The 27785-nt window shown below is 45.7% G+C and overlaps 1 protein-coding gene across 3 annotated transcripts in view; it reads right to left on the reverse strand.

The window, feature by feature from the left end:
* Baldspot (elongation of very long chain fatty acids protein baldspot) overlaps window positions 1-25005 on the reverse strand; it is a 216347-nt gene extending 191342 nt beyond the window's left edge. The window contains exons 1-2 of one of the 3 annotated variants that reach the window (XM_065432848.2): window positions 24928-24970; window positions 10327-10393 (exon numbers count right to left, since the gene is read on the reverse strand). In XM_065432848.2, coding sequence (XP_065288920.1) covers window positions 10327-10378 — 52 coding nt within the window. In that variant the 5' untranslated portion in view covers window positions 10379-10393; window positions 24928-24970. Of the gene's footprint in view, window positions 1-10326; window positions 10394-24927 lie in introns of all 3 variants that reach the window. The other 2 variants (XM_065432847.2, XM_065432849.2) reach the window with 2 other exon arrangements.
* Between the last annotated feature and the right edge of the window lie 2780 nt (window positions 25006-27785).

Genomic DNA, 27785 nt, shown 5'->3' on the forward strand with positions numbered 1-27785 from the left:
CCCGCGCGTGTCAGGCAAGGCATACACACTTCACTAACTTTTAAACCTAGCCAACAAGAGCACTGCAAAAGTTTGACCGTACACGGAGTTGTCAGTGCTGCCCATATTTATTACTGCTACTAACGCAGTACGGTGCTGCAGGCGTTCAAGCACTACCATATTTACTCGCATATAGGTCGACCCCTATATATTGAGCTCACCAACCCACCGTACTTGCTTAGTGACTATGGTGTTGCGCTGCTAAGCACGAAGTCGCGGGATCAAATCCCGGCAACGACGGCCGCATTTCGATGGAGGCGAAATGCAAAAACGCCCGTGTACTTTGATTTTGGTGCACGTTAAAGAACCCCAGGTGGTCCAAATTAATCTGGAGACCCTCAATACGACGGGCCTAATAATCAGATTGTGGTTTTGGCACGTAAATTAAGCCCCTTAACATTATTATTGACCCACCGAGAAACGAAATATTTACGTTTCGAATATAGGTCGACCCATATATTTTTTTTAAAAATGAGAAACTTAAATCTGGATAATCTCCAGACTAGCTTTACGGCGGGCGCGGTGGAGAGACTTGGTACTTTGCTAGCTTTGTTCCCGAATGTAGGTCGGGATTATTTGGCCGCGAATATAGGTCGATAGCTCATTTTGGATCACATTTTCGAGAAAAAAACAAGAACATGGTCGAGCTTTATTCGAATAATAACGGTAGTTATCTTTTGCTACCTACAGGGTTGTGTCCGGAAAGGCGGAAAGTACTAAGAATGTATTTCTCCCGGCAGGCGAAATGGACCGACGGGAGCCTGAGCCATGCATGCGCGTATCGGCCGGTGTCGGTTCGGCGTTGCAGGGAATAAGTAAGCGTATTGCTAAAGACGTATATGCATTATTTTTTTTTACCTCAGTCAGAGTTCGAAATGGAGCGTAAATTCGAGAAACGGAATTTATACCAACTGGACAAACCGTGGACGCTACATTTTAGACATAAGTACTCAATCGTTAGACAGAGATGGCTTGGCGCGTCCGCAATGCGATCGCCGCAAGCATCACGAGAATCCGCCGAGTCACACATCGCTGAAAGTGAGGGTGTTCTTGGCGAAGCGCAACGTGCCAACGCTGACACAGCCCCTCTACAGTCCTCACTTGGCCCCAACCGACTTCTTCTTGTTTCCCCGGATCAAACGCGGCTTGCAAGGACGCCATTTAGAGACACAAAGTGCGAAGCTGCCGCAACGCAGGCCTTATAAAGGTTGTTCCAGTTGGTGCCTCTCGGGAGGCTTACAAATCTTGTCAAAAACGCCGGCAGCGGTGCACATTTTGATTCTTGGCAATAGTCTTGTTACTTTAGGAAAGACTGATGCATCGCAGGCGTGTGACCAACGGCACGGAGGTACGTCATCTCGAGTTACTCGGCAGACGTCCAGTAGTGCGCGCATTTAGCGGATTAGGCGTGTCCAATTAGGCAATCTCAGATCAATGCCGCTGATACCGCGAGCACGAGTTAGCTGGTTCGAAGCCGGCTGCGCCTTTCCCTTTCTTTTTTATCACTTGTCGCTGCTTAGTCTGGCAGTTTGCCACCAGACGGCATATTACGAAATGCAGCTAGGTCACTTAGTTACGATTCTCGTTTTGTTTCTTTCTGTCTGCACCAACACTCTCGTACAAAAAAATTGCTGGCTGGTTTTATGAACATGTGAAGGTGCTTCCAAACTTCTTTTGAGCTTCAGGTAGAACGTGTTTTTGACAATAAATCCCGATAACGTGTTTTGAAAGTTCATTTCTTTATTTGAGAGTTCACTTATGAAGATATTCCTAAGAAATATTTTTACCTCTGCAGTTATGTCGTGGGAAAGGCGTGTTTGTGCGACTCTTGTGCTACTTGAAACGTACAAAAAAAAAATATAGTGTCCAGTGTGCGCAAATAAAAGACACAACAGTAGCAATGCCAGGAGCCGCATACGTAGTATTGAGTATTATTATTGAGTATACGTAGTATTACGTAGTAGTGATTTCAGAAAGCGATATTTTATTGAAGCTGCCTACTTTCTTTACGTAAATTTTAAATAAACAAAATCGCAAAATTTCAAAAAACAAAACGTGTACAATTCTACATCAGCAAATAAAGGTGATATCGCAATTCTGTAAACTGCGCTTAATTTTACATCTAAGGCGGACAGCAATGATATATCATACGCCACCCTGAAGTATAGTACTAACTTGTGACTGTTGCATTTGCAACACCCTTCCAAACATTGTAACGAACTCGTATAAGTTGCAAATTCGTACATCAAATTTGTTAGCTTTTGATGCTCCAACGGATGCAGTTTATAGAAATGCTTATTTGTTTCGCATGGCTGAGTTGCGGATTTGTAAATTTCATGTTTCTATTCTTTCAAGTTTACCGATGTCCTGCAATTCGTGGGAAAAATTCCATTGTCTAAATCAAAATTCTATTTGTTGCAGTGACTGCAGTTTCACTTTCACTAAAATGCAACAAATTTCATTGAAAACAGTTGGGCGATTTTCTCATAAAAGCATTCCTGCGTTTTACATGTATTTTAGTGGCCGGCATCGTAGATAGGCCCGAGCTAAAACTTCAAAACAGGTCACGCCGGTTCTAAGGAAACCCATGAAACAGAAGCCTGACGTATCGGTAAGTCCGTGGCCACCGTGGTGGCCACGGACTTAAAAAAAAGCGCACAAGAAAAAATATATTCTATATACGCAAGCTTCGCGGGCGCCGTTATCTCAGCCAGACATCATCCGGAATGACGACCAGCTGTCTGGCCATATGTCTAACAAAATCGTCGATGCATTGCTAGTAGAGGAAGTAGTTGGCCGCCTTCGAGATAACGCTGATACATAGCGCACTCGTTTCCATGTACCGATGAAAAGCGACAGTCTTATGGTATCTTCGACTGGTCGCCTGTATGCCCCGAAGCAGAGTCGGGTAGATCGGTCGTTTGCACGTGCACGTCAAAGAACCCCAGGTGGAGAAAACTTATTCGGTATCCTTTGCTACGGTGTCCCTCATAAGCAATCGTGTAACTTCAGAACAGTTGAAATCAATGATCGTTAGTTGGAAAGTGTTATAGAGCGTTTTCAAAACCTTCGAATTAAGTTGCTTTCACGATTTTATATTCTTACGTGGTTCATTTTATTCCATGCTTTGAACAAAGCCCCTGAGATATCAAAACAAAGTCACTATGCGCTGGCGGGTCTGGATTCCAGCGCGCTAGCTCAATCGTGTTTCAATAAAGCTGAGCCCAAATTACCGTGCACATGCCGTCGCAAAAAATGTCATCTTCCCGGCGTCCAGCGTAAACGAGACAGTCATGTCAACTTCGTTTTTGTTGCTGTTGTTTAACAACTGCACACAGACGGGACGGTGTCAACTTCATTGTGTAGATGGAAAGCCTCCATGGTCGCACATGGTAAGCGATGGCGTCCGAAAGCTATACAGCGGAATTAAAAGATACGTCGTAATTAGGTAATTTAACTCTTTGGAGCATGGTGCTTACAAGAGGTAGCCACTACTTCATCATATTTACACCGCGGCAATTATTTTTTCCTTTTTTTTCAATATACACTATTTTTCAATGCTATATGGTGCCTTATTCGAAGTAGCAATAACGCTGTAGGTCTGCGCCAATAATTTCGGTACAAATTGTTTTTTTTTTTCTTAGCTCAACGAGATCCATGCAGTACATCGTGAACTTTAATGTCAAGGTGGTGCGAAAGGTGCTTAAAAACAATTATCCTCAAGACCAGCGTGAGCAGTTAAATGCCAGTTGCAACGAAGTTTTGGACAGCGTAAGAACCCTAAACTTTCAGATAGGGTAGTACGTTTGAAAGACGAAGCGATGAGTCACGAGAACCTGGTAAACATAGGCGCTTCGCTATTACCGCTCGCCAAAAATAACTTTGAACTCGAAACCTTGAGAACCAGTGCGGCGCCTGGCCATGACCTCCGAGATTAGGCAGCACCGCGGCAAGCTAGAAATATCGGAAACGACGTGCTGGTGGGTTTCGCGTCATATCCGCTAACCACCAGATGTACGCTTCCTCTGCTTGGGTGTTATTTAAGGGCTGTTAATAAGGAACGTAGACATTTGCCAGGCCTGCAGCTTTGACAAGGTTGCTTCAGTAGTATATACGACTACGCATATACAGGGTCTTCCAGCGAACACTTTCACTTTTTTTAAAGTTGTCTGTGGCAGGCAATTCTAGCCCGTGGTTTAGACTATTCGAAGAGGTGTACATTACTTGCACAAATAATTGAAATGTTTAATCGACTAACTAAGTAAAATTCACAAATTATGTTTTTAACTAATTACAGTATGGCACATATTGCAATTTACAAATTCTAGCGGGTGAGACTTCAAGGCACATCCACTTGAAAAGAATTGCGTGAATGACACGAGATATGCGCCGTCAAATTTGCGGTAAAAGTGCACTGCCGTTCCACTTACTTTTTGAACAAAACGTCGTCTAATACATTGAAGCAAAAAAAATAACTATGACGCCAATTGATTTGTCCGCAAAATTCTGCAATTAATATCTCGAAACTTTTGTCATTGTTGAGAATTCATTTCAAGTCAATCCGCCTTGCGAACTCCCCGGCTAGAATGTGAAAATTGCAATATGTGCCACAAGGTCATTACATAAAAACTTAATTACTAATTTTTGTGTTAATTATTTGATGATCTATATCAATTTTTTTTGCGCAAATGATGTCCACCTCTTCAGGTAGACCAGCTCATGGACTAGAATTGTGCTATCTGCCACAGGAGATATATAAAAAAAATTGGAAGTGTTCGCTTATACACCCGGAATAACCTATTTAGCCAAAGTAAAGGTTAATGGCAGCTGTCCTTTGAAATGTTTCTCTCTCTTCAAAAAAATCATCACAACTGATTTGCAGGGTATGACAGGGAGTAGAGGGAAAAGGATACAGCACGGCATAGTTACTTGTAGTGATCACCTCAAATCTCTCCAGTGTCACTTTCAAATAACGACATTTTTTTTGCTCAGCGCTTTCTCAATGTTTCTAACCATTTCTTTAAACAATAAGATTAAATAGTATTACATTCTGTTCTAAAAACGATCTTTTGTTCTTGAAAGAAGTCATTCTTAGTAACTTAAAGCTGACCGAAACCGCAAGCATGGGATCAAGGTTTCGTCGGCCATGAGCCGCCACGGTACATGTCCATTCTCGCAACTTCTCACACCTGGCTCGCCTTGAGTACGCCAACAAAGCTGCGTTGCCATCAGGCGCCCGGTTAAGGTACAGTGGATAAATAAAGGTGCCTCGCCGTTTTCAGACAGCCCTTGTTTAAATTGAGAGATTGTTTCGCATGTTTGGTAGCATCCTGGTAGAGGCCTGATTACTCCGTACGGAACCCTCATTCCTTGCCTTTCTAAACTACCTCGTAGACGATACGCTCACCCAGCTTCTCAGTCCGCTTGCTGAGCCGACAGTGGAGCTCCAGAGCATCGCTGTATATACCGACGGGGCTTTAGGTTTTGAGAGACGACATCCATTTACACGCAGTAATTGAAGCAGGCGAGCAATGCCAAGCTGCTAATAAAGCGCATGGGAGCAGCGCACCTGGAGTGGCATCAATATTATTTATTATATTATATCAATATTATTATATTCAATAGAACGCAGTCAAAATCATCTTCTTTCAGAACGGCCTTTGGTAGACTCATAATGAACGGTGCGCAGAATAACAGCAAATAAACAACAAGCAGGTGAAGACAAGAAAGCAGCGATCTCACGATTGACGGCACATGCCGGCATCACTAAGTAAGAATAATGGAAGTAATTAAATCGCACTATATAACTACAAGCTGGAGCTGTAGAGCACTGGTATGAACGACGTCCAGGCAGAAATTCGCTCTCGTAAGACTGGAGATTACCAAAAATGGAGGCATGTTCTCAGTGATATATATATATATATATATATATATATATATATATATATATATATATATATATATATATATATATATATATATATATATATATATATATATATATATATATATATATATATATAGATCTTAAGAAGCCAACATGTATTGACACCAAAGACAACATAGGGGAAATGACTTGTATTTCACTAAATGAATTAAATATATAATAAATTACTGGAAATGAAAGTGGATGAAAAAACAGTTTGCCGCAAGGTGGAGAACGATCCTACGTCTTCGCATTACCCGTGCGATGCTCTGCCAATTGCGCTACCGCGACGCCGTTTTCCAATCGACTTTCTTGGGTGTTTATGTTTTACCACTATGTTTCCCCCATGTTGTCCTTGGTGTCAATGTTTGTTCGCTTCTTATGATATGCTTAATAAAAAACGGGTCCCTCGGTTAAGCCCCTTCTTGTTTATTACATAACGAGGGTCTCGAATCCGGCAACATTGATGCCTTCAGCTAGCATGCATGGGTTTATTGACCAGTTGCCTTCACCCCAAAAGATCACGTACTCGTGACGCCTTCACCACTCGTGAAGCTTTTTAGCACACGACACGTAGGGGACACAGTTTTGAACAAAGGTACGAGTTCATTTATTGTCTTCATGGGTGGTCATCGTGACGAAAGGTACGCATACTCATTTATTAGAATTGATCAGTTTATCAGTCATTTATTAGTCCTCAGTCCTCAGATCGATGGTCATTATTTCACTTGTAGCCTCTGCCTTACGGGGCTCTGAGCCCTTGCATTTTTTGCTTGCTTCCGGGAGCATGAATGCTTCCGGGGGTATGAGCCATTGATGATGATAGTTTTCGTTCACGGAGAACAAAAATGCACGGAACCCTAGCCATATATAGCTTCACTGTAAAATTATGGCAGAACTCATCTACGATTATTATTCAGGGGTAACACAAATAGCATCCTTTTGAGATGAAGAGGTTCTCTCGGGGAAACTCGGGCTGCCGCAGTAGGGGCACGGAAAGCTTTTGGACGTGTGCAACGTTCGAGGCAAACCAAAGGCGGTCGCAAACCCTGCAAGGTGTACCGAACGGCAGCTCGACGTTCGCCAACCCGCTTTTGCTGAAGCCAAGCGGGTTTCTGCCGTCTTCGCGGTGGCGGGTTTCCTCGGCGCGTTGCATGCCGCTTGCGCTTCTTCGGGGCTACGCACTTTCTTGGGACGGGGCCCTTTGCTGCAAAGCGAAGTGGAGGCAGTTTTTGGCATGAAGCTGCCCCGTATGTGTGCGCGTGCGCGTGTGTGTGTTTTTATTTAAAAAGCCTGCCATGAACACACGTACGCACCCGAACTTGCGCACTATATATATATATATATATATGATCGGGTGTCCCACGTACCTTGAGCCAAACTTTCAAACTATGCAAATGACACGTAGATGGACAGAACCAAGATAACGTTGTTTGCCGTCGCTTGGAGACACTCAGATTATTTCTTGCATTCCGACTAATTACACAATTAGTCCTAATGAATTAATCAAGTTCTTAAATGTGATAATTAGATTAAAAGTGCCAGCGAGAAAATTGTAGAGCAACATGAAAAACTGCAGATACAGCTTTCTGCTTCTCAGTACGTGCTACATAGAAGTGTTTTTCCAAGCATGAGTGTTTGGGACAGACCCCATATATATATATATATATATATATATATATATGGGGTCTGTCCCAAAAGCTCTGGCAGTGAGTCTGCAAAAAAGTGGGATAAGATGTATCGGCGCCGCTGTCCCGTTTCCTCCACTCGAAAGGACCCGGTCGACCTCTAAAGTACGACGAGCCGGACTGCTGTATGACAGGGCAGAATTTCATGCGTGCACTTTTTGTGCAACCAATTTTTCTTATGGTACATTCGAGCGGTCAAGATCCACTGCTCGTAACACACATCGCATCTCAAAGCACTCGGCAGCTCTTCCGCCTTCATCCTCGGGGGGCGCGACCGAGTTCTGACCGAAACTGGATCACGTGTGGCTACTGGCGATCGCTGTAGGAGCAACCATCACTTCCGGCTGGGGCCGCCTTTCTCTGGCTCTATAATCGCGAGAGGGCTCCACATCGATGCAAACCCTGTTGGAACGTGGTAGGGACCCGTCGAATGTACCATTATTCATTGTCGGAATGGAGACTGACGAACTGACAGAACAAAGGATCAATATGAAATTGCTGTTGAAGTTGAGCAAGAATGTTGCAGAAATTCACCAAATGTCCCAAAAGGCTTATGGAAAGTATGCGCATGTTGGAGTGGGTCCAGCGTTTTCGGGCAGGTCACGAAGAACTCGAGAACGGTGCCAAGATCAGGACGCCTCTCAACTTCGTGCGAAGATGAAAGCATCGATCGTGTGCGTTCTTTAGTGCATGTAGTGACGACATAACTAACTGAGGTTCACGTTTGTAGCTCGTTTCTGTTTTCAAATGATGAGACCACGGACACTATTCTATTTCAACATTCTTTCGCAGCGTGCACGGCCTGCTGTGACCGGCCCTACTGTGTGTGACCTGTACCGTGTGTGTTCCGCTTCATAGTTTGAGGTTTGTCATCTTGCTCTCTCTTACCCTTCTTCCTATCTTCCATTTCTATGTTTCGACCTCCTCCTTTCTGAATAATAATAATAATAATAATAATAATAATAATAATAATAATAATAATACCGAATGACTGTTAGAATGATATCGGAAGCACGAGAGAGTCATTAGTTTACTAGGATTTTGACTGAACATTTCGAAATTACGACGATTTGCGCCAAGGGTGCTTGAAATGTTGACAGCTGCACAAAAGTTGCGACAAAAATAATGTGTGCATTGATTGGATAACTCCACACGACAGCGATTAATACTTCCAAAGGGTCGTCACCAGCGACGAAACTCGGATTTACGAATATTAACCACATCGAGCTGAAGTCGCAGAGCAAGGAGTGAAAAAAGAAAGTTGAGCTAATGCAAAAAAGAAAGAAAGAAAAGAAAAGAAAAGAGAAAAGAAATCGCGGAAGTACAAATAAAAAATCAAAGTAATGGTGATCCTGCTTTGTGACTGCCATGGAAATGTGCGCCGCGAATTTGTACCTGAAGTTCTAACTATCAACGGAGCTTTCTACATGGACGTCCTGGAGCATGTGAAAGATAATGTGCGCCGTGTGCGACCAAATTTGTTGAAAGAGGGCCGCTGGATTCTGCACCGCGATAGTGCCCCTACGCAGTCTGCATTGTTAGTGAGTGAGTTTGTGACACGCAGTTCCATCACTGTGCTGAAGCACCGTTCCTACGCGCCGGATTTAGCTCCCTGCGATATTTTGTTTGGTTCCTTAAATGCAAACTGGTGCTAGTAGACGGCATTTCAGTGATGTGAGGACAATCAAAAGAGAAACGACATCGCTGCTGAAGCGCTCGACAGAAGATTACTTCCAAGAGTGATTCTAACAATAAGGAAGAGGTGGAACCAGTGTATTGTGTTCAATGGCGAATATTTTGAAAGTAACCACATTGATGTATCCAAAGGTTCGTGAGATGAGCTGAGCTTCTTTTTTTTCTTTTTTGCGGTGCTGCACCAAATTTTGGGACAGGCCTGGCTTATATATATCATATCACATATCATATCATATCATATCATATCATATCATATCATATCATATCATGTGTATGATGATGAAATTGTTTTATTGTGCAAGGGATCATATCATAAGAAGCCAACGAACAAAGACACCAAGAACAACACAGGGGAAGTTACTTGTACTTACTAATTGAATTAAGGAAATGATAAATTAGTGAAATTGAAAGTGGATGAAAAAACAACTTGCTGCAGGTGGGGAACGATCCCACGTCTTCGCATTACGCGTGCGATGCTCTACGAATGAAGCTACCGCGGCGCCGTTTTCCCATCCACATTTCTGGGGTACTTATGTGCTACTATACTACAACTTACCCTGGGAATGTTAGCAGCGCCATCACTCACATACCTTGGCGGCGGATATGGAACATCATTTCTGTCACGGACGTTACGGGTACTTTCTGTTGTTGAATATGTGCTGCATAAAAGTGTTTTTCCTAGGGTGAAAGAAACCCGCGAATACATGCAAAGTGCCTCGAGTGGCCAGTCGCGTGTCAGTCTTGCGCGCATTCGCGGGCTTCTTTCCCGCTCGGAAAAAAGCACTTTTATGTAGAACGTTTTGAACAGCAGAAATCTGTATCGGGAGTTTTTCATGCTGCTATATATGCAATTTCCTCTTTGACACTTTTCCTCTAATTATAGTAGTTTAGAAGTTTAATAATCTCTCACTAATTATGCAATTAGGCGAAATGCAACAAGTAATCTGAATATCTCCATGCGACGGCAAACAGCCTTACCTTGGTTCTGTCCAGCTACGTGGCATTTGCATATTTTTGAACCTTGGTGCATGATAGTTCGGACACCCTGCATATACGACGGTTTCAATGTTAAAGCATCAGTAATAAAAGCGCTCGACTAGTTACGCAAAGGCACAGGCTGTTTATGGGCATAGGCGGACACAGATCTCTCGAACAATATTGCGCAAACACATAGTTGACAAAGATGTGGTAATTACGTTTTCAAGTTTCGTGATTATGGCACACGTTTATGTTAGAAACCTAAGGATAATCATATTCGAACCCAATTTCATTTAGCTTGACACTTCTAAAGGGTTTGAATTCCGAGACATTAAGGATCAAATTTAATGCTAAATTAGTTGATTTCGCCTTCTGAGGTGGGAATCTGTACACAAAAACAAACGTCCCCATGTGACGCAGCCGATTGCGGGGAAGAGGGAGGGAGCCAGTCTAGTTTTTGCTAGCGGAGAGCAGGTTCGCTGAGTTACGTAACATGGAGGGCTTGTATTAGTGTGCGGACTCGCCTGTGATTGAGAAATTTGTGTACTGTGGGCCAAATTCGATGTTGAACACCTCGGATCCCAAGGGCTTTAGAAGTGTCAAACAAAAGGGCGTCTTTTTTTTTTTCAGTACGATTGCCCTCAAATTTTTGATCTGAACATATACCGTAGTCACGAAATTTAAATAGTTCATTAACATTTTTTGTTAATTATGCACTCGCCTACTCTTCCCGTTCGCGAAACTTCTGTCCGTCCAAACTCATAAATCCCCGGCGGAAGCGACATTTGCGTAGCTGACATCTCGTTTTTGTTAAAATTACGGACACGTAAACTTCGAAGTCACCGTGTATAAATATACGTACATGGTGTTTTTTTTTTAGTTGCACCAATTTTTTTACAGATTGCCTATGGCAGATAGCACAATTCTGACCCTTAATCTAAATAATTACTCGATGATGCGACCATTACTACTACGAGAAATCAAAATGTTCAATTGAATAATCAACGCAAATATGCTAATTTACGTTACATATTTAAATCTACGAATTATAGTAGTTGAGTTCGCAAGGCGTATCCACTTGGAACGAATTCTCTGTACAGCACCAGTTCCGACATATTAATTTTCAAGGTGTCCGTCGAAATGCATTGGTGTTCCAGTTGCTTTCGTGCTTCAATGCAAAAAAAAAAAAAACAGCGCTTTCTTAAAGTAACTGGAACGCCAATGCATTTCACCGGACACTTTGAAAATTATTATCTAGGAACTGGTGCTGTCCAGAGGATTCGTTCCAAGTGGATACGCCGCTTGAACTCAGCGGCTTATATGTAGATTGAAATCTGTGGCGTAAATTAATTAATGCAAAAGTTAATAAGCATAATTATTTAAATATTCAATTGCATAATATGATTTCTTGTAGAAGTAATGGCCGCATCATCGCGTAATTTAGATCAAGGGTTGGGAGTGGGCTATCTGCCATAGACAATCTTTAAAAATTTGGTGCAACTAAAACAAAAACAAAAGTTCCTGTATACACACGTTGCAAGCGAGGCCCTGGCTGGACTGCGGGCACCAATGCCCTCTAACGATATACCGTGCCCATTTCCAACAACATGTTTTCTCTCGAGCGCAAAAGCAGATAAAGAGAGAAACGAAGTGAGGTAATCTCTCGCGAGGCATATATGTTAATTACAAGGCGCTACAAGAGATAGGACTCTTCCTTTCATTGTATTTAGTACAGTAAACAAGTGGCGCTTGCAGGAAGGTTGAACACAAAAGCTCGCTTTTGCGCACGCACACACACGCGCACACACACGCGCGCGCGACGAGCCTTTGTCCTGTGTTACTTGTGTTTGCTGTGGATGCTGGGTGCAACAATTAAGTGAAGGTTCCCAGCACCAAAGTATATCAAATATACATTGTTGAACACAAGTTGATCACGAACAAATTAGATTATTTTCTTGTACTTAAAAAAAAGTTAAGTGTACTTCTGATCACTTCCTGTGTCCGGAGTAACGACAACCCCAGTTCCTCAACCTTCTTCATAGTTTTGAGAATGGCAGCCCACAGAAAAATGTCATGAAACATAACACAATGACAGCGCATGCCTTTTATCTTAAATTGTCTCAAACTATTAAATATTTAACGTTGCACGCCACCGAGATTTTCAAATAGCTACCGCAAGCTGAGCAAGGGGAAGGGGGGCAACTTATTCTTTTTTTTTGCTTTCACCGCGCTAGCTTGGCCCCACTGAAACCCTCTTCACTTCTGCATGCTACTCGCCTCTTGTCAGCCAATCACAGGAGAAAATTTTTTCAAGGTGGGCGATGCTTTTCGCTTTGAAAGCAAACAAAAGTAACTTCCTATAAAGGAGGAGAGCATTTGATTGGTCGGTTCAAACAACGCTGCGACTCAGCGCGCGTTGCTTGCGTCGGCGGTTACGTAAATTTGACGTCAAAAGATTGAAATAAAATAGGTTGGAATTGTTTTACGTTACAGGGCCCCTTTGCTGCTCACATTTATGCGGTGTGCCACCGTGTGCAGGGAAAAAGTCATGGTGTCAGCCACCGTACTCGTAAGTATCTGTACGATATGCCCTAAAAAAATGGAAGTGGCATTTCTGCAGGCAGCCTGCAGAGTCGCCCGAAATAAATTTTGTAGGCAATTCGCAGAAATTCTCTTGGTTTGCGCGCGGAGCCTGAGGCCGCGAGTGAAATGCTAAGTGTAAACAACGTGTCATCATCAAGTTAAATTTAGCGGTGCCTTTAGGACACCAAAGGGGCAAACCGTGCTGGTTGGGGGGTTGGGAGGTCATCCAGGCCTCCGCGTACCGAGGGTGTATAAGATCGATCCTTGTATGCCAACACCCGCTGGCACGCTCTGGCCTCGTCTGCCCCAACCTACGGATCACCCTGGTCTCTGCTTTAATCCCGCCGCTGGTCCTTGGGTTATTCTGCCACCGCCGAGCACCAAGGCGGTGGCAGAAAAATGCATTCTTGCTACAGTGACGTCACTTCGCCTTCTCACTCGTATGGCTGCTGTACATGCTGCGGGTTTTCATGGCCAGTCGCTGGCAGTGGGATCGTCCAAGCGAAAAACAGATTTGAATACAATACGCATATGAATACAAAGGCTGAAGCAAGCACTTAGTAAATTCCTTGCTGGAGAGATCTATTAATGAACACTGAAGATGACAGCCCTGTTACACGCAAGGCTTCTTACTTCTGTACAGCTGACCAAAATGACCTGAAAAAAAAGGTCGCAGTTTCGTCCGAAGGGCGAAGCATCGATTTCGATAGCAAACCAGTGGACAACTATATGAAGTAAGGATAGCAGTTCTATCGGCCGTATAAACTTGTAAACATAGGCATACTGACTAAACTAACAAGCATGGTGTCACGCGCGCACGGGCAAACATGAACACATCTGACTCGATGACCGCGGAAGCTCGCTGTCAAAACGCCGGACTGAGGAAGGGCGGCAGCAGCAGCGAGTGAATTGACCTTCGTGCTGAGTCTCGCATCAACGCGAACTAAGCCGCGAAAACACAGTGCACGGGTGGACTCTGTCCCCGTCGCAGCTGACATCAAAATGCAGTTCCCGGGCTACCCAGAGTAGAACGCACCCCCCTCCCCTCTCTATGCCTGCCCCCCCCCCCCCTTCCCCGGGCGTTGCGCGCGACACAAGACGGCACACGCTTCTTGCCCGCTCTCTTCCCCTGCGTGCGCGAGATTGCGCCTCTCGCCGGCTCCCCCTCGCGCGCTTTCACTCGCACATGCAGCATACGACGGGCGGCGACAATTTTATTGCCTTGGACTTTTATACGGAAGCTCATGGCGACACCAGAAAGCGTCTGGAATGTCCATATAATTGGCAATAAAAAAAAAGAAAAAGGTAACCTAAATGATAACGCGTTTACGAGCGCAGGCCGTAACATCTGCTGGCAGTGGTCAGAAATCGCACGCACATTATTATTATTATTATTATTATTATTATTATTATTATTATTATTATTATTATTATTTGCAGCAACTGCTCCTGCTGAACCAGCAGCCACACCAATGTTTTTTTTAAATATTAGAACTAAGCTGTTAAAGGTAATAATTGTTACTGTTGAAGAACAAGAAATGTTAAAAAATAATGATGCGAGAAGATTACGTGTGTGAGTGCGTGGAGGTCGTACTTGTCAAATCCAGCGCGCAGCACCATTGCTGACACGGCCTGAGCATTTGTTGCTTCTGGTTGAATAACACATCCCTCCCATTCAAAAAAGAAGAAAAGGGAGAAAGAGAGAGAGGCTAATAAAAATAAAATAATTGTAAAAAGATCAATCAGTAAATAAAATAAATAAATAAAGGAAAACCAGTGGCAGCCGTTCATAAAACGCCTCGCGGCAAAAATCTGTACGCGATGAATAACATAATAAACGAGATGCATGAAAGGCCACTGTCATCTCGTTGAAGTTGGCGTGATTGAAAAACATTCCAAATAGTACGCTCCGGCAGACAAAGAGAAACGGCCAGCGTACATCACACAACAACCAGCACCGACTTGTCTCTGACAGGCGAATGTCGGCCTGTGTACGCGAACACAGTGTTGCAATGGCGTTGAACTTGAGCAGATGTTGCAGGCCATTGTGCAATTAGGTACAACGACATTGCCAGTAGACTAACGGCAAAGCGGGCCGGTTAGCCGGTTAATTATTCCGGCTCAGCCAATTGAGCGGCTGGACCGAGCTAATGTTGATGTCTTAGAATGGTCTACCCAACGCTGGTATTACTAAGGAAACAGGAGGCCTTCATAGTTCCACCCACTGCCGACGCCATACTAACATTGGCTCCAGAGGATGTGCTGGCTGGGTCCCGTTGAGTGGCGATAAAAAATACGTTGGGCCTTCTGGTAGGTGCATAAAATGATAGTGCATAAACGCTGAAATACCACCGCCGTGTTCCCTACAGTTTTGCCAGCCAAGAGTGACAGATTGAAAGAGAAGGAAGGCCGGTGGGTCACCCAGATAAGACTTTCCGGTTTGCTACTCTGCAATGGAGTGCGCGAAATTGGGGTTGCAGCTCTGCGTCTGCACGCCCTGCGTCAGTTGTCCGCTTGACGAATTTTTGATGTGTTTATTTTTCAGAAAGAGTAGAAACAAAGCGTAGCCTGCCTTGAATTTAAATAATTCCAGTTTGTCCGCAACTGCTGGCGTGTCTAGCAGTCGCGTTTCCATGCCTTGTTACATCACCTTTTCCCTCTCCCACCCTCTCGCCCCCCATGGATGCGAGCTGCGAGCGAATAGTGGCAAGCCTGTTATTCGCTCGTTTCGTAACTGCGTTGGTTGTACCCCCATTCTCTGTATTCACTCCCTACCACCTCTCTACAATTCTATCGACCTCCCATCTGGACTGTTTCACCTTAGTGCAAAGGTGCAAGACAGCGACAGCTGCGTGCGCCTTTGCACGCCGTGCAAAACAGCGACAGCAGCAGCAGTGGAAAATTCGAAGCAAGAGGCAAAGAAAGGTTCACTCTAAATTGCTGCGTCAGCGATGCACACCTTCACGCGCACCCCCCTCCCACAGATTGCCAAGTGGCCAGTGCCGGCGTGGCCGCTTTCCCGACACGAGGCGCGCACGCCAAGCAGCTAAATGTGTTCGCGTCGGCGCCGAGTTCGACGTGCCTATATCGGGTTTATTGACAGAGTAACATGGCAAGCGAAAAAATACAGCCGCACAACTAAACCCGTAAAGGCAGAGATCGAGCTTTCTTGCCGTCCCGTGACCGGTGTTTTCTTACCTCCCGACGACGCCGTCACGGGGCCTGTCCGGTGAATCAAAAGTTTCGTGCAGACTTTGCTCCCTCAATGACTGATCGGTCTGCCGCAAAAGCAGTGAGCGAGGACGCTCGCACGCGGCGCGGTTATCTTCCTGGTGCTGGCCGCCCAAGCAGGCCCGGCACCAACCCTCCAACCCCACCCTAATCGGGCAGTGGTGATTCTTTGAAGTGATTCTTTGATAGAACGCTTGTGCTTTTGTCTCCGCTTTTTCGCTTTGTTTCCCTGCATTTCTGGGAGCTGCCGCTCCCTCCTTGCGGTAATGGATGAAGAAATCTCCGCGGACTTTCCTGGTGTGCAGCCGTCAGGTCGGCTAGCGTCCAGGAAACGTGGAAGTGCGTCAAGCGATACCGACAGCGAGGACACTGAGATATGTTCGGACAGCTACGACTCGTCGGACGATGACTTCCAGGTCGTGATGAGTAGATCAGCGAAAAGAAGACTACTGCAGGCATCTTCGTCGCCAAGTGCTTCTACCGTGAAGAGTGCACCGCTGCGCTGGCCGCACACTGTGCTCTTTATGCCCGTGGACCCGGCGACCAATTTGCGGCTCCTCAACAGGCAGGTCCTCTCTTCCTTACTCGAGAGAATCGCACCAAATGAGATTAAAGACGTGCGAATAAACCCGCGGAAAAATGTCCTGGCAGTTGATGTGCTACATCGTAGTGCCCTACAACACCTACGAAATATAACTGATATCGACAACGTAAAGGTGCGATCAATGATCCCTACAGGCGGCGATGGTACTGCGGGCGTCATTTATGACGTCGACGTTGCCATTGCTAATGACGACTTGCCAACGCTGATAAAGCCAACGACAGAAGGCAATTCCATTACAAGAATTTCCAGATTGGGAAACACACGCTGTGTGAAGATTATGTTTGAAGGAGACAGCCTTCCTTCCCACGTCAAAGTAGGACATGTCCGCCATCCAGTACGACCATTCGTACCGAAGCCCCTCCAGTGTTTCAAATGTTGCAAGATTGGCCACGTGAAGGGTGTCTGCGTGAACAGTGTAGTGTGCCCGCGGTGCTCTGAGTCCCATTCAGAAGACGCCTGCAGCACACATGTTCTAAAGTGCCCGAACTGCAGTGGTCCTCACAAGGCCTCATCAAAGGATTGCCCGCGGATGCGGAAGGAATTCACGATTCTAAAACGCATGGTGCGCGACAATTCGACACATCGAGAGGCTGCTACCGCTGTTCGGCGACGTCGGCATCGACACCGAAAACGTTCAAGAAATTCCGCAACTGAAGATAGGTACACGCCAGCTACAGTCAGAAGGGCTGCCGCATCTCCGCACTGCGCCACCAAGACAGATACAAGGAAAGCGAACAAAGAGGAGAGCCTCGCCCGTCCTGAAAAATGGCCTGAGCTACCGAGGGCACACCTCCCTGCTAAGATACCTCAAAACGCACCGGCTTCAACGGCTTCTGCCACTGTTGAAGCGACGCTGGCTGATGATCTCCAGGTCATCAACATTCTGCGGTCGCTCATGAGTGCCATTCGCGGTATACTTACCAACATGAAGTCTTCGTCTGCGCAAAGCGCACTACAGGTGCTGGACACTTTGAGTCCAGTACTTGCAGCTCTTGGTTAAAATCATGGCTCTCCAGAAGCCGTCGTTTCGTGACGAAGTCCGAATCGCGTCGATATTTCAGTGGAACGCCAGAGGACTGAAGTCACGCATGTCGGACTTTCGACAGTTTGTGTTCACGAATAAGTTCCCAGTCATCGTCATCTGCGAGCCCCTATCAGATAACATCAGACTGTCCGGGTATGAATGTTTCATGTCCGCCACCCACGGAGAATGCAGCAAGATCATCGTATTCATGCGACGTGATCTTACGTATGTCCATCACCCAGTGTCGCCTGACCAAGAAAACCAATACGTCTGTCTGACAGTGAGGAAAGGCAAGCTCACTTTCACATTAATTGGAGCCTACATATCGCCCTCAAGTCGGTTGGACTGCGAGAGATTACGGCGAATCACCACAGCGACTCCGCAGCCTTTGGTGATTACTGGAGATTTTAATGCCCACCACCATCTCTGGGGAAGTTCTAAGATAAACTCGAGAGGCAGAAGATTAGTGTCATTTGCCTCCGAACAAGAACTATGCTTGTTAAATGATGGAAGCCCCACCTTTCTACGTGGAACTGCCTACTGTAGCTGCCTGGACCTGACCTTTGTTTCACGCTCCTTCACTAGAAAGGTCAGGTGGTTCCCGGATATTGAAACGCGGGGAAGTGACCACCTACCCACTTATCTTAGGGTTGAAGGGTTGACGGACTCCAGGTTAGCCGCCGTCACACAATGCATCGACTGGCCAATGTTCAAGTCAATTGTCGAAGACGGCTGTCGTGATGACTTGGCCACTAGCCTAGAGGACATCATAAAAGGTGCCCTAGAGGCTGCGAAACATTCACTTCCGAGAACGTCCACACGCACCGAATACGACATTGAGCTAGAGAAGCTTCGTGCAATTCGTCGTCGTGCAGAGCGAAGATACAGGCGCACGAAGTCTGTAAATGACTTGAGGTTGGCCAGAAGAACTCAAAAGAAAATTCAGCGTCGCATGGACAAACTTGCATCACAAAGATGGAAATCATTCTGCGAATCTTTGGATCCACGAAAACCATTGTCTCACATATGGAGAACTGTTCGTGGTCTCCGTGGAACCCCTCAGCAGCGCCACCCTTTTAAGTCTTTGGCCCTTCACCAACAATGCAGCGAGATTGACGTAGCGGAAGCTTTCTGCAGGAGGATTGCTGGCGAAACTAGTTGCGCTGGAACATCGACGCTCCGCCACTCACCGATTTCACGCGACTCCCGCATGGATAGTCCTTTCTCCATGGACGAGCTCGAAGCTGCACTGGCCTTGTGCAAGCGTTCATCTTCACCAGGCCCCGACGGTATAACCTACCGTGCCCTGTGTAATCTGGGTGATGAGGCTCGAAAAGTGCTCCTGCTCCTATTCAACAGCTCCTGGCGGACAGGTACGGTTCCCCAAGAATGGAAGACCAGTCGCATAATTCCACTGCTCAAGCCTGGCAAGTCGCCTGTAGACATTGCATCATACCGACCAATTGCGCTTGCCAGTTGCATCGGAAAACTAATGGAGAGGATGGTTCTAGCACGGCTAGAATGGTACCTCGAACATTACCAGGTATACCCAGATGCAGTGGCCGGTTTCAGGCGGGGCCGTTCTTCCATAGACAACGTTATCGACTTGGTGACGTACGTCGAGCACCAGAAGTCCTGCAAAAGATTATCTGCTGCCCTGTTTCTGGATGTTAAAGGAGCGTACGATAACGTAACGCACGAAGCGATTTTGAACGCGTTAGAGGCAGTAGGACTTGGCGGCAAAGTATATATTTGGATACGTAGCTATCTACATACGAGATCCTTTTTCGTACTTACCGAGGATGGCCCGACCTCCCAGCATTACAGTAACCGTGGGGTGCCTCAGGGCGGAGTACTCAGCCCAACGCTCTTCAGTCTAACACTCATTGGACTCACCGACATCCTGCCAGGCATTGTTAGGCTCTCCATCTATGCCGACGACATTTGCATTTGGACGTCGGCTGTGACGCGACTACAGCTTCGCGCGCGACTTCAAAAGTCAGCTACTTTGACATCATCCTACCTTCGAGAACAAGGACTTCATATATCATACGAGAAGTGCGCAGCGGTGGCATTTACCAGGAAATCAATGTCGCCATACGTGATATCCGTCGACAGACACATGATCTCGTACAGCACGAGTCACAGATTTTTAGAGGTGGTCCTTGACAAAAATCTCTCCTGGACCCCTCATGTGAATTATGTGAAAAAACGCCTGACAGGAATTTGCCATATGTTTAAGTTCCTTGCAGGAAAGACCTGGGGAGTGCCAATACACTCTATGCTGCAACTGTACAGGGTCCTCTTTATTGGATTCCTGCGATACAGCCTACCTGTCATGTCCAACACCTGCAGAACTAACCTGAACATAATCCAAAGCATCCAAGCCCAAGCACTCAAGATATGTCTCGGTCTACCGCGGAGTGCGTCAACGACTGAAGTTATTGCAGTGGCTCAAGATTTCACTATTAGAACGCACATTAGCATTGAAACAATGCGTGTGCACCTAAGACACTTCGCCCGGAACCCTACCCACCACCTAGCAAGTCTCCCAGTAGATAGGCCCCACGCGACATTCAGTGCGACTGTCTTCGCGCACCGTGACTCTTTCAGGTCAGGTTACACACCTGCAGCAAGGCCTTCTATTCCTCCATGGTGTATGCGCCGTACTCAAGTGAACCTTACAGTCCCAGGACTTCAGAAAAAGTCGGACTTGCCATCATCAGCGCTCAAGCAACTAACTTTATTTCTCTTGTACGAGAAATACAGCGACTGCACACACGTCTACACTGATGGATCAACTACATCAACCAGTTCCGGCGGCGCTGTAGTTATACCAGCAATGAGAATAACCAAGCGGTTCAACACTTCCCATGTCACTACGTCTACAGCTGCAGAGCTCGCGGCTCTCCGCGACGCGCTTGAAGTGATAAATACTGAAAGTCCTAGAAAATGGGCAGTCTTCTGCGATTCCAGGCCGGCCTTGCAATGTGTGCATTCATTTCTCCGACATGGAACTCACGATCAGCTCACGTGCGAAATCGCGGAACTTGTCCATCACTTAGGAGAAAAAGGCCATGATATCTCTTTTCAGTGGATACCAGGTCATTGCGGTATCATTGGTAATGAAGACGCCGATAAAGCAGCTCGGACGTCAAACCAAGAAGACCACTGCGTCCCCATTCCGCTCTCAAGGACCGACGCCGCGAGACAACTTGGCATTCTGGCACGCACGATCTCCTTAGCAGAGTGGAATAATGTACATACAAGACGCACAAGACTGCACCGACTAAACCCATCACTTCAACTCAGACCTCCAGCCGGTGTGCACCGGCGTGAAGCGTCTCTTCTGTGTCGGTTATGGCTTGGAGTGGCCTTCACGAATGCCTACTCAGCACTAATTGGAATGGCTGATAGTCCTGCATGTGATGTTTGCGCATGCGAGGAGAACATTGACCACATATTGTGCCATTGTCCTCAATTTCAAGCCCAAAGACAGTATTTGTCCGACACATTGAGGAAACTAGACGATCGTCCTCTGAGTGAACTGACAATATTAGAGCACCGTCCCGACCGATCATCGGCTCAGAAGGCAGTGAAGGCACTGTTGTGTTTTCTCAGAACTTCTGGTTTGCTCGAGCGACTTTAACTGAAGTGCTGTCCGTACGCGTACCTACACCTTCTCTCTCCCTTCTTTCTCTTCCCCTTCTCCCTTCCCCCAGTGTAGGGTAGCCAACCAGACTATTGACTGGTTAACATCCCTGCCTTCCTGTATTCTTCTCTCTCTCTCTCTCTCTTCTTCGCAAAGTTGCCAGACGCGCACTTGTAGCACACGAGGTGCACGGCGAGTCACCTTCAAAGCGTCGCTTTGGGCCACGGGATCAATACAGGGACCACCGCCAGCCCAGGAGGAACATAGTCGTGCAGCGAACCATTATTTCGCCGCTGCAGCCACGCAGCGAGCCTTCGACACCTAGTCCGCTATTTCACACACTTGAGCAATCGGCAGGCGTAAAAAGTACCAATCCACATAGCTTAGTCTCTTGAATTTGGACATAGCACGCACATCACATGGTCCGCGGCATTTTTTATCACTCCCAACAATAGTGACGTGCCCCTCCACTGAGTAATGATACATAACATTTTTTTAGAGCATGTACGTATATACGTGACCTGTATGTACTTTACGAAAAACACTGTTGAAAGTAAGCGCGCCGTTTCTGTTTTCTTCGGCCCTGTGCCTGTTTTTTGCTACGAGTTGCCAACTTTCCCAAGCTTTCGCACATTATAAAGGCTATGTATATGATTTAGGAACCACAGTAGATGCAGAGTTAATGCATTTGTTCAGAATTTCGAGGACACCTCTTATTCATTCCAGTGTGCCAATCTGAGGAAGTCGATCGAAAGTTCACCTGAGTGCCTGTGGAGACAAAATATTCACTGCAGATCCTCGCGGGAATTTTCGGCGCGGAAAAACCTGCGAGCATGCTTCTTATCAATAATACAAACAGCGTGAGATTGGTTGTAAGAACCACTACAGCGATGAAAAGCGAGAGCAACACCCTAGAGGAGCACGGTTGGCAAAATTTCGCTTAGCTACACCGCACGCATGTTCGGACACAGAAATTGGTACGCAGCTGGAAAAGAGCTTCACGTACAGCCATCGTTTCTTTGGAGATTCTGTTCCGATCACTTTGCCTGTTGTGACGCACGCAAGTTCCGTTTCAGATCTGGACAGGAAGCCGGTAAATCGCCAGGCAAAAAAAAAAAAAGTATACGGATATGAACGAGAAGAAGAGAAACTGAGGGGCACCATTCATGATATGACTATATATATATATATATATATATATATATATATATATATATATATATATATATATATATATATATATATATATATATATACCTTGGTCTTAGGCGTCTGTTCGAAGATACAGTATATCGCCAAAGGCTGCCGAATAGTTCCAGGCAAGAGAGAGAGAGAGAGGAAGAAGAAGACAAGTAGAAAAAAAGATAGAAAAGAAAAGAGAGGGAGAGACCGATCAAGATGACTTGGTATTATAGCGCCCCAAAATTGGAAATTTTGCGGGGAAATCAGGGTCCGCAGGATTATTACAGGACCCTGTTTTGCGGATTTTCGGAGCGCAAGCAAAACACAGCAAGCGCCCTGTGGTTACTGGCTGCTCGATGAGAGAAAGATGAGACCTTCTCCCTGGCACATCTTTTGTAACGTAACGGGAAGTACTGAGGCAATAATTCGAATTGTAACACTTATGCTTTAAAAATACTTGCAAGCAAGTAGATACCGGTCGAAGGAGTTGACACATCAGCGAGTACGGACTCATCATCAACGACTAACTTCCGGACTTTGTACTCGCGTATACTGACCTTAAAAGAAGGAGCATATGGTGCAATGCTGATTGTAAGCAGGATACGGTCGAAAAGCTTTCAAGTATATTCGTATGTTTTTACTACTGAGCCTTGAGTTCGTACTGAAACGCAGGCACAGGATAGCGGTGTCCATTAAGGCCACTATTTATTTTCATTTTTTTAGAGATTGTACTCTCCCAGATGGCATGGGATCTTCTTCAGATCACGCAGATTGCGCAGATGTGATATCTTCCTATGCCCCACTGCGCCTATGGTGCTCTGCACTGCACCCTATGGGGCATAGGGATATCTCCCTATATGCCCTACGCCGTTCATTGAGATACTGCTGCGAGGTCTCTCGAAATCGCTCTCACCTACGGTTGCAAAACATGGCATTAGCGGCGCTGCTGCAACGCCTGCGCTGAGACACTGCTGGCCAGCGACCGCTGCGAGGACCAAATTGGTCTCGCGCAGTGTGCACGCAGGGCAGCTGAGGCGTTGGAGCCCTGGACAAAGGGCCCCACCCATGCTAAACCCAGTCAAGAGCGTCTAAGACCCTGACGTACTACAACAAAAGATCCTGCAGAGACCAATAAATGTTTTTGAGAATGATAATGATGATGTGTAGGTAGTCTGCGCAATGCTCCGATTGTCACAGAACTTAGCACGCAACCAAAGGAGAGCGTGACATCAGCATCCGCTTCTGTCGGCCAAAGAGAGCGAAAGAGAAGCCCTGCGTCCACAGCTCCGCCACTAGCCCTCTTGGGAGAAAGAGGGCGCTGTGTGCAAGTGGAAGGTGCAGTCCATCCATGGCTTCATGGCCAGAGACTTCGGGCAGCGAGCAGTCACACGTATACTATGCATATTACGCGTGAAACTCCTGACAAGGTATGAAAAGTATGAAGTATTTATTAACAGGTGTTTCAACTGCAATTTTTACTTGGGCTAGTATAATGTAAGGATTCCTTTCGTCCGGTTCTATTACTTTTTTATCATCCGCCGCTGACGGCCGGTCAATCCTGAAGTGAGAACGGCGGCGGAGCGCTGCTCGGACCAGTGGCAAAGGGTGAAAAAGAAAATAACTGTAATGGAATAATTGCGTTATCCCTGCCCTGTTCTTTATTTGCAGAAGTTGTAGACATTAGCCCGGTCACATTGGCCCAAAAGGTATCGCATGCGTACCATCGAAAGAAGAAAGAACGAAACTCTTCATGCTGACGATCTCGCATGCATCACCCGCCGTGGTTGCTCAGATGGGGGCGAAATGCGAAAACACCCGTGTGCTTAGATTTAGGTGCTGTTAGGAATTGCCGTACGGGGTGGCAACGTGCCAGCTTTCAGCCCCCTGCGCGTGTTCCAAGCCCCCCAGACGAGGCGCCTTCTAAGAACTACGGATGACAGGCGGCCACGTGGCGCGCGGTCAGCTCTGGAATGTGGTGCGCCGCCGCGCCACCCGGGACGGCGCCCAGTTCTACGAGGCCCTCGGTCGACGACACCGCGGGCTATGCTGTACCGAGAGTTCTACAAAGCCCTCTGACGTCGACTCCGGAGCCTTTGTGTGTGGGCTCCCGTTAAGGTCTTCCCTTCAAGTACGACCGCTCCAAAAAACCTAATAGTGCACGTTAAAGAACCCCAGGTGGTCGAAATTTCCGGAGTCCTCCACTACGGCGTGCCTCATAATCAGAAAGTGGTTTTGGCACGTAAAACCCCATAATTTTATTTTTTAAATCACGCATGCATCGTCGAAATAGGACGAAAAATGTGGAGTGATATTTTGGTACATTACCCATGTTTTATGTACTTTCTGTCCTTATGTTGTACAAAGCCTCCACTTCGTTCGAGATATTGGGCTAAATTGGACCTGAAGCTTTCCAGCTGCAGCTTTTATGTACAGTGCAAATACAGCTGTTCCGCGCGCTCAAAAAAAAAAGGGGGGGGGGAGAAAAAAGCTGAAACAAATTTGGAGGGGTAATTTCAATGGAAAAGCGGCTGCACTTGCTTTTTATCCTTAGGTGAAGTATTACTCTACTGGTCTAGCGCAAGCCGTTATATATACCTTATATGCGGAGCGCGAACTTCAAACGTGCGCAACGCACATACTGCGTAAGAACTATAGGCGCAGCATCACTGCGGCAACAGCTATAGGATGTTCAGGTACGCTGATCCAGTGGGGAAGATTATGGAACACACAATCCTCTCCCCTGAACTGCGTTGATCGGTGGTTTTATATCTGTTGATCGGCGATTCAAATGCGTACACTTTCACGCAGTGAAATATTAAATGTTTAAATATTTTTCGATATATCTGTAATTCATCTCGAACGTTCTAGGCACGTCCTGATAGAATAGAGATTTTTCGAACCTGTGGAGGCCAAATTCCCCCAGTGACAAGTTTATTTCCGCTGCGCCTTCCCTCAGCTTCTCAAAGCACAGCATTGACGCAATACAGGTAGACGCATTGCCACTTTATCAATTTCGAACTCATTAAAGCAGCTAGTTACGGAGACAACAAAGAAGATAGAGATAGAGACAAATGGGATGCGAAACCCGGATAGGTTTACCGGAATATCCAGTTTGCTACCCTGCACTGGGCAGGGGGTAAGGGGGTACAGAAAGTTAAACAAGCTTACCTGAGTGGATATGGGCAAACATTTTCATTTCAGGCTTTTTTCGTGATGATAAGGGTTTCTCTAAAGCCATGCATGTGGCAGGAGAAAACCTCACCTGCAAGATGCTCACCGGAGCGAATCTCGTGATTTGGTTTAACAGCGCAGGCACAACAGTCACCCGCCTTTATATAGAACCTCGAGAAAAGCTTACCATTTTTGACACACCAGCACGTAAGCTCATCATCTTCAATTCGTAGAAAAGCTCACCCAAAAAGTGTCGTCACGTAGGAATTCATACAGGATGACGTTTGAGATTCCCCAGTATTAAGTTGTGGCGGTGCAGAAAAAGATGCGGCCAAGTTGAAATGCAAGAACCAACTACATTATAAACTGTCCTGAAGCGCTCGCTCCGCTCGCGCTGTCTTGAACACTTAGCCGTCGCTGGCACGTCGGCACATCGATGCCGCCACAAAGGTTTTTGTTTTCCTTGCTAACGCCCGAAGAGGGAGTGGGTGTAAGGAATTAGGTTAATTTCAGTTGATGTGTGCTAATTATTTCTGTGAGAGATCAGGACTACTTGAAGACGACCGGTAGGCAGCCATCCGTTGCATGGGTCCTTCCCCTGCATGGTGAAACAAGCATATCAGCTGGTATGTTAGCTATTCACTGTACTGAATAAGAAACATCGAAATGTCAACTTGGAACCATTCAATAAGTTAGCGATGCCTAGTTTGTTTTCTGAAATTTTTAATATACACACACCTTTACTCAAGGTGAATTCCCAGGTCACAAAACATTCAGCTCGTGAACTTTTGTCCTGTTTAAGAACAGTGAAGAAGAAGAAGTTTATTTTTACCACATAAGTACACTGATATATACAAAGTGGTAGGGATGGCAGGATAAAAGCTGCATAACGGCAGCTTGACTAGTCCCACCTCCCCATGAACAACAGGCAGCAACATGGCAAGATATTCGTAGTACATTCTTGTGGCAAGGTCAACATATAGATATTCACAAACGCATATATATACACACATTTATACATATATATATACACACACACATGCATATACGCATACATGTATGCATGAAAACCAGAAATGACAACTTAGAAATAGCAAAGAAATACTTTTCAACCGACAAACCAAAAAGTTAATTATTCACAGAAATTTTTGCAGTAATGTGCTCTTGGATGTATGGCGTATGTTTACATCATTTAGACTATATTTGTTAAGTGTAGAGGGAAGACAGTACGAGAGTGCTTCAAGGCCATAGTTAGTCCGAGGGCGCGGGACTTCCCAGTGTTCCGTATATCGATTTAGGCGAAAAGAAGGATTCCGCTGCAAGTTCGCGATGTTTATGATATGATTAGTACCCTTAATCATGTCACGTTTAAAAGAACACATAAGTTGATACTCATAAAGGCGGTCTACACGTAAAATCTTGAACTTCCGGAATATGTCACGCGTATGTCCATTGTAAGGTAAGTCTGAAATAGCACGTAAGGCATTCTTTTGAACTGAAACTAAATTTCCTAATGATTTCTTAGTACTATTTGACCAGACCAGGTTACAATAGCGCAGGTGAGAAGCAAATAGTGCGTTATAAACCATAAGTTTCTGTGGTATTGGTAGTAGCCTCTGGCATCTGCGCAACATACCTAACGCTTTACTAAGTTTATTTCGTAAGTAATCGGTGTGGTGGTCCCATAGCATCAATTCATGGAAGATAACACCCAATGTTTTTGCTGTAGCGGAAAGTTCTATTTTTGTGTCATTGAGTGTGAGGCATTGGGTGAGATCACAAGGCGTAGACTTCGCTCTAAAGAGGACCGCTTTTGTCTTGGAGCAGTTTAACTGGAGAGAATTTTTTACAGACCAGTTATATATCTTGTGAAGTATTTCATTTGCAAAATTGATGAGTTGATCCTCCTTAGTTCCTGAGAAGAATAAACTAGTATGCTTTTGTCCTAGTAGCCTTTTTTCCTAGCAGCTTTTGTCCTATTGTTTTATGGTGAGCTCTTATGCTGTAGTTTT

The sequence above is a fragment of the Dermacentor albipictus genome, chromosome 1, assembly GCF_038994185.2.
Source record: "Dermacentor albipictus isolate Rhodes 1998 colony chromosome 1, USDA_Dalb.pri_finalv2, whole genome shotgun sequence".
In the NCBI taxonomy this organism is placed as follows: Eukaryota; Metazoa; Arthropoda; class Arachnida; order Ixodida; family Ixodidae; genus Dermacentor; species Dermacentor albipictus.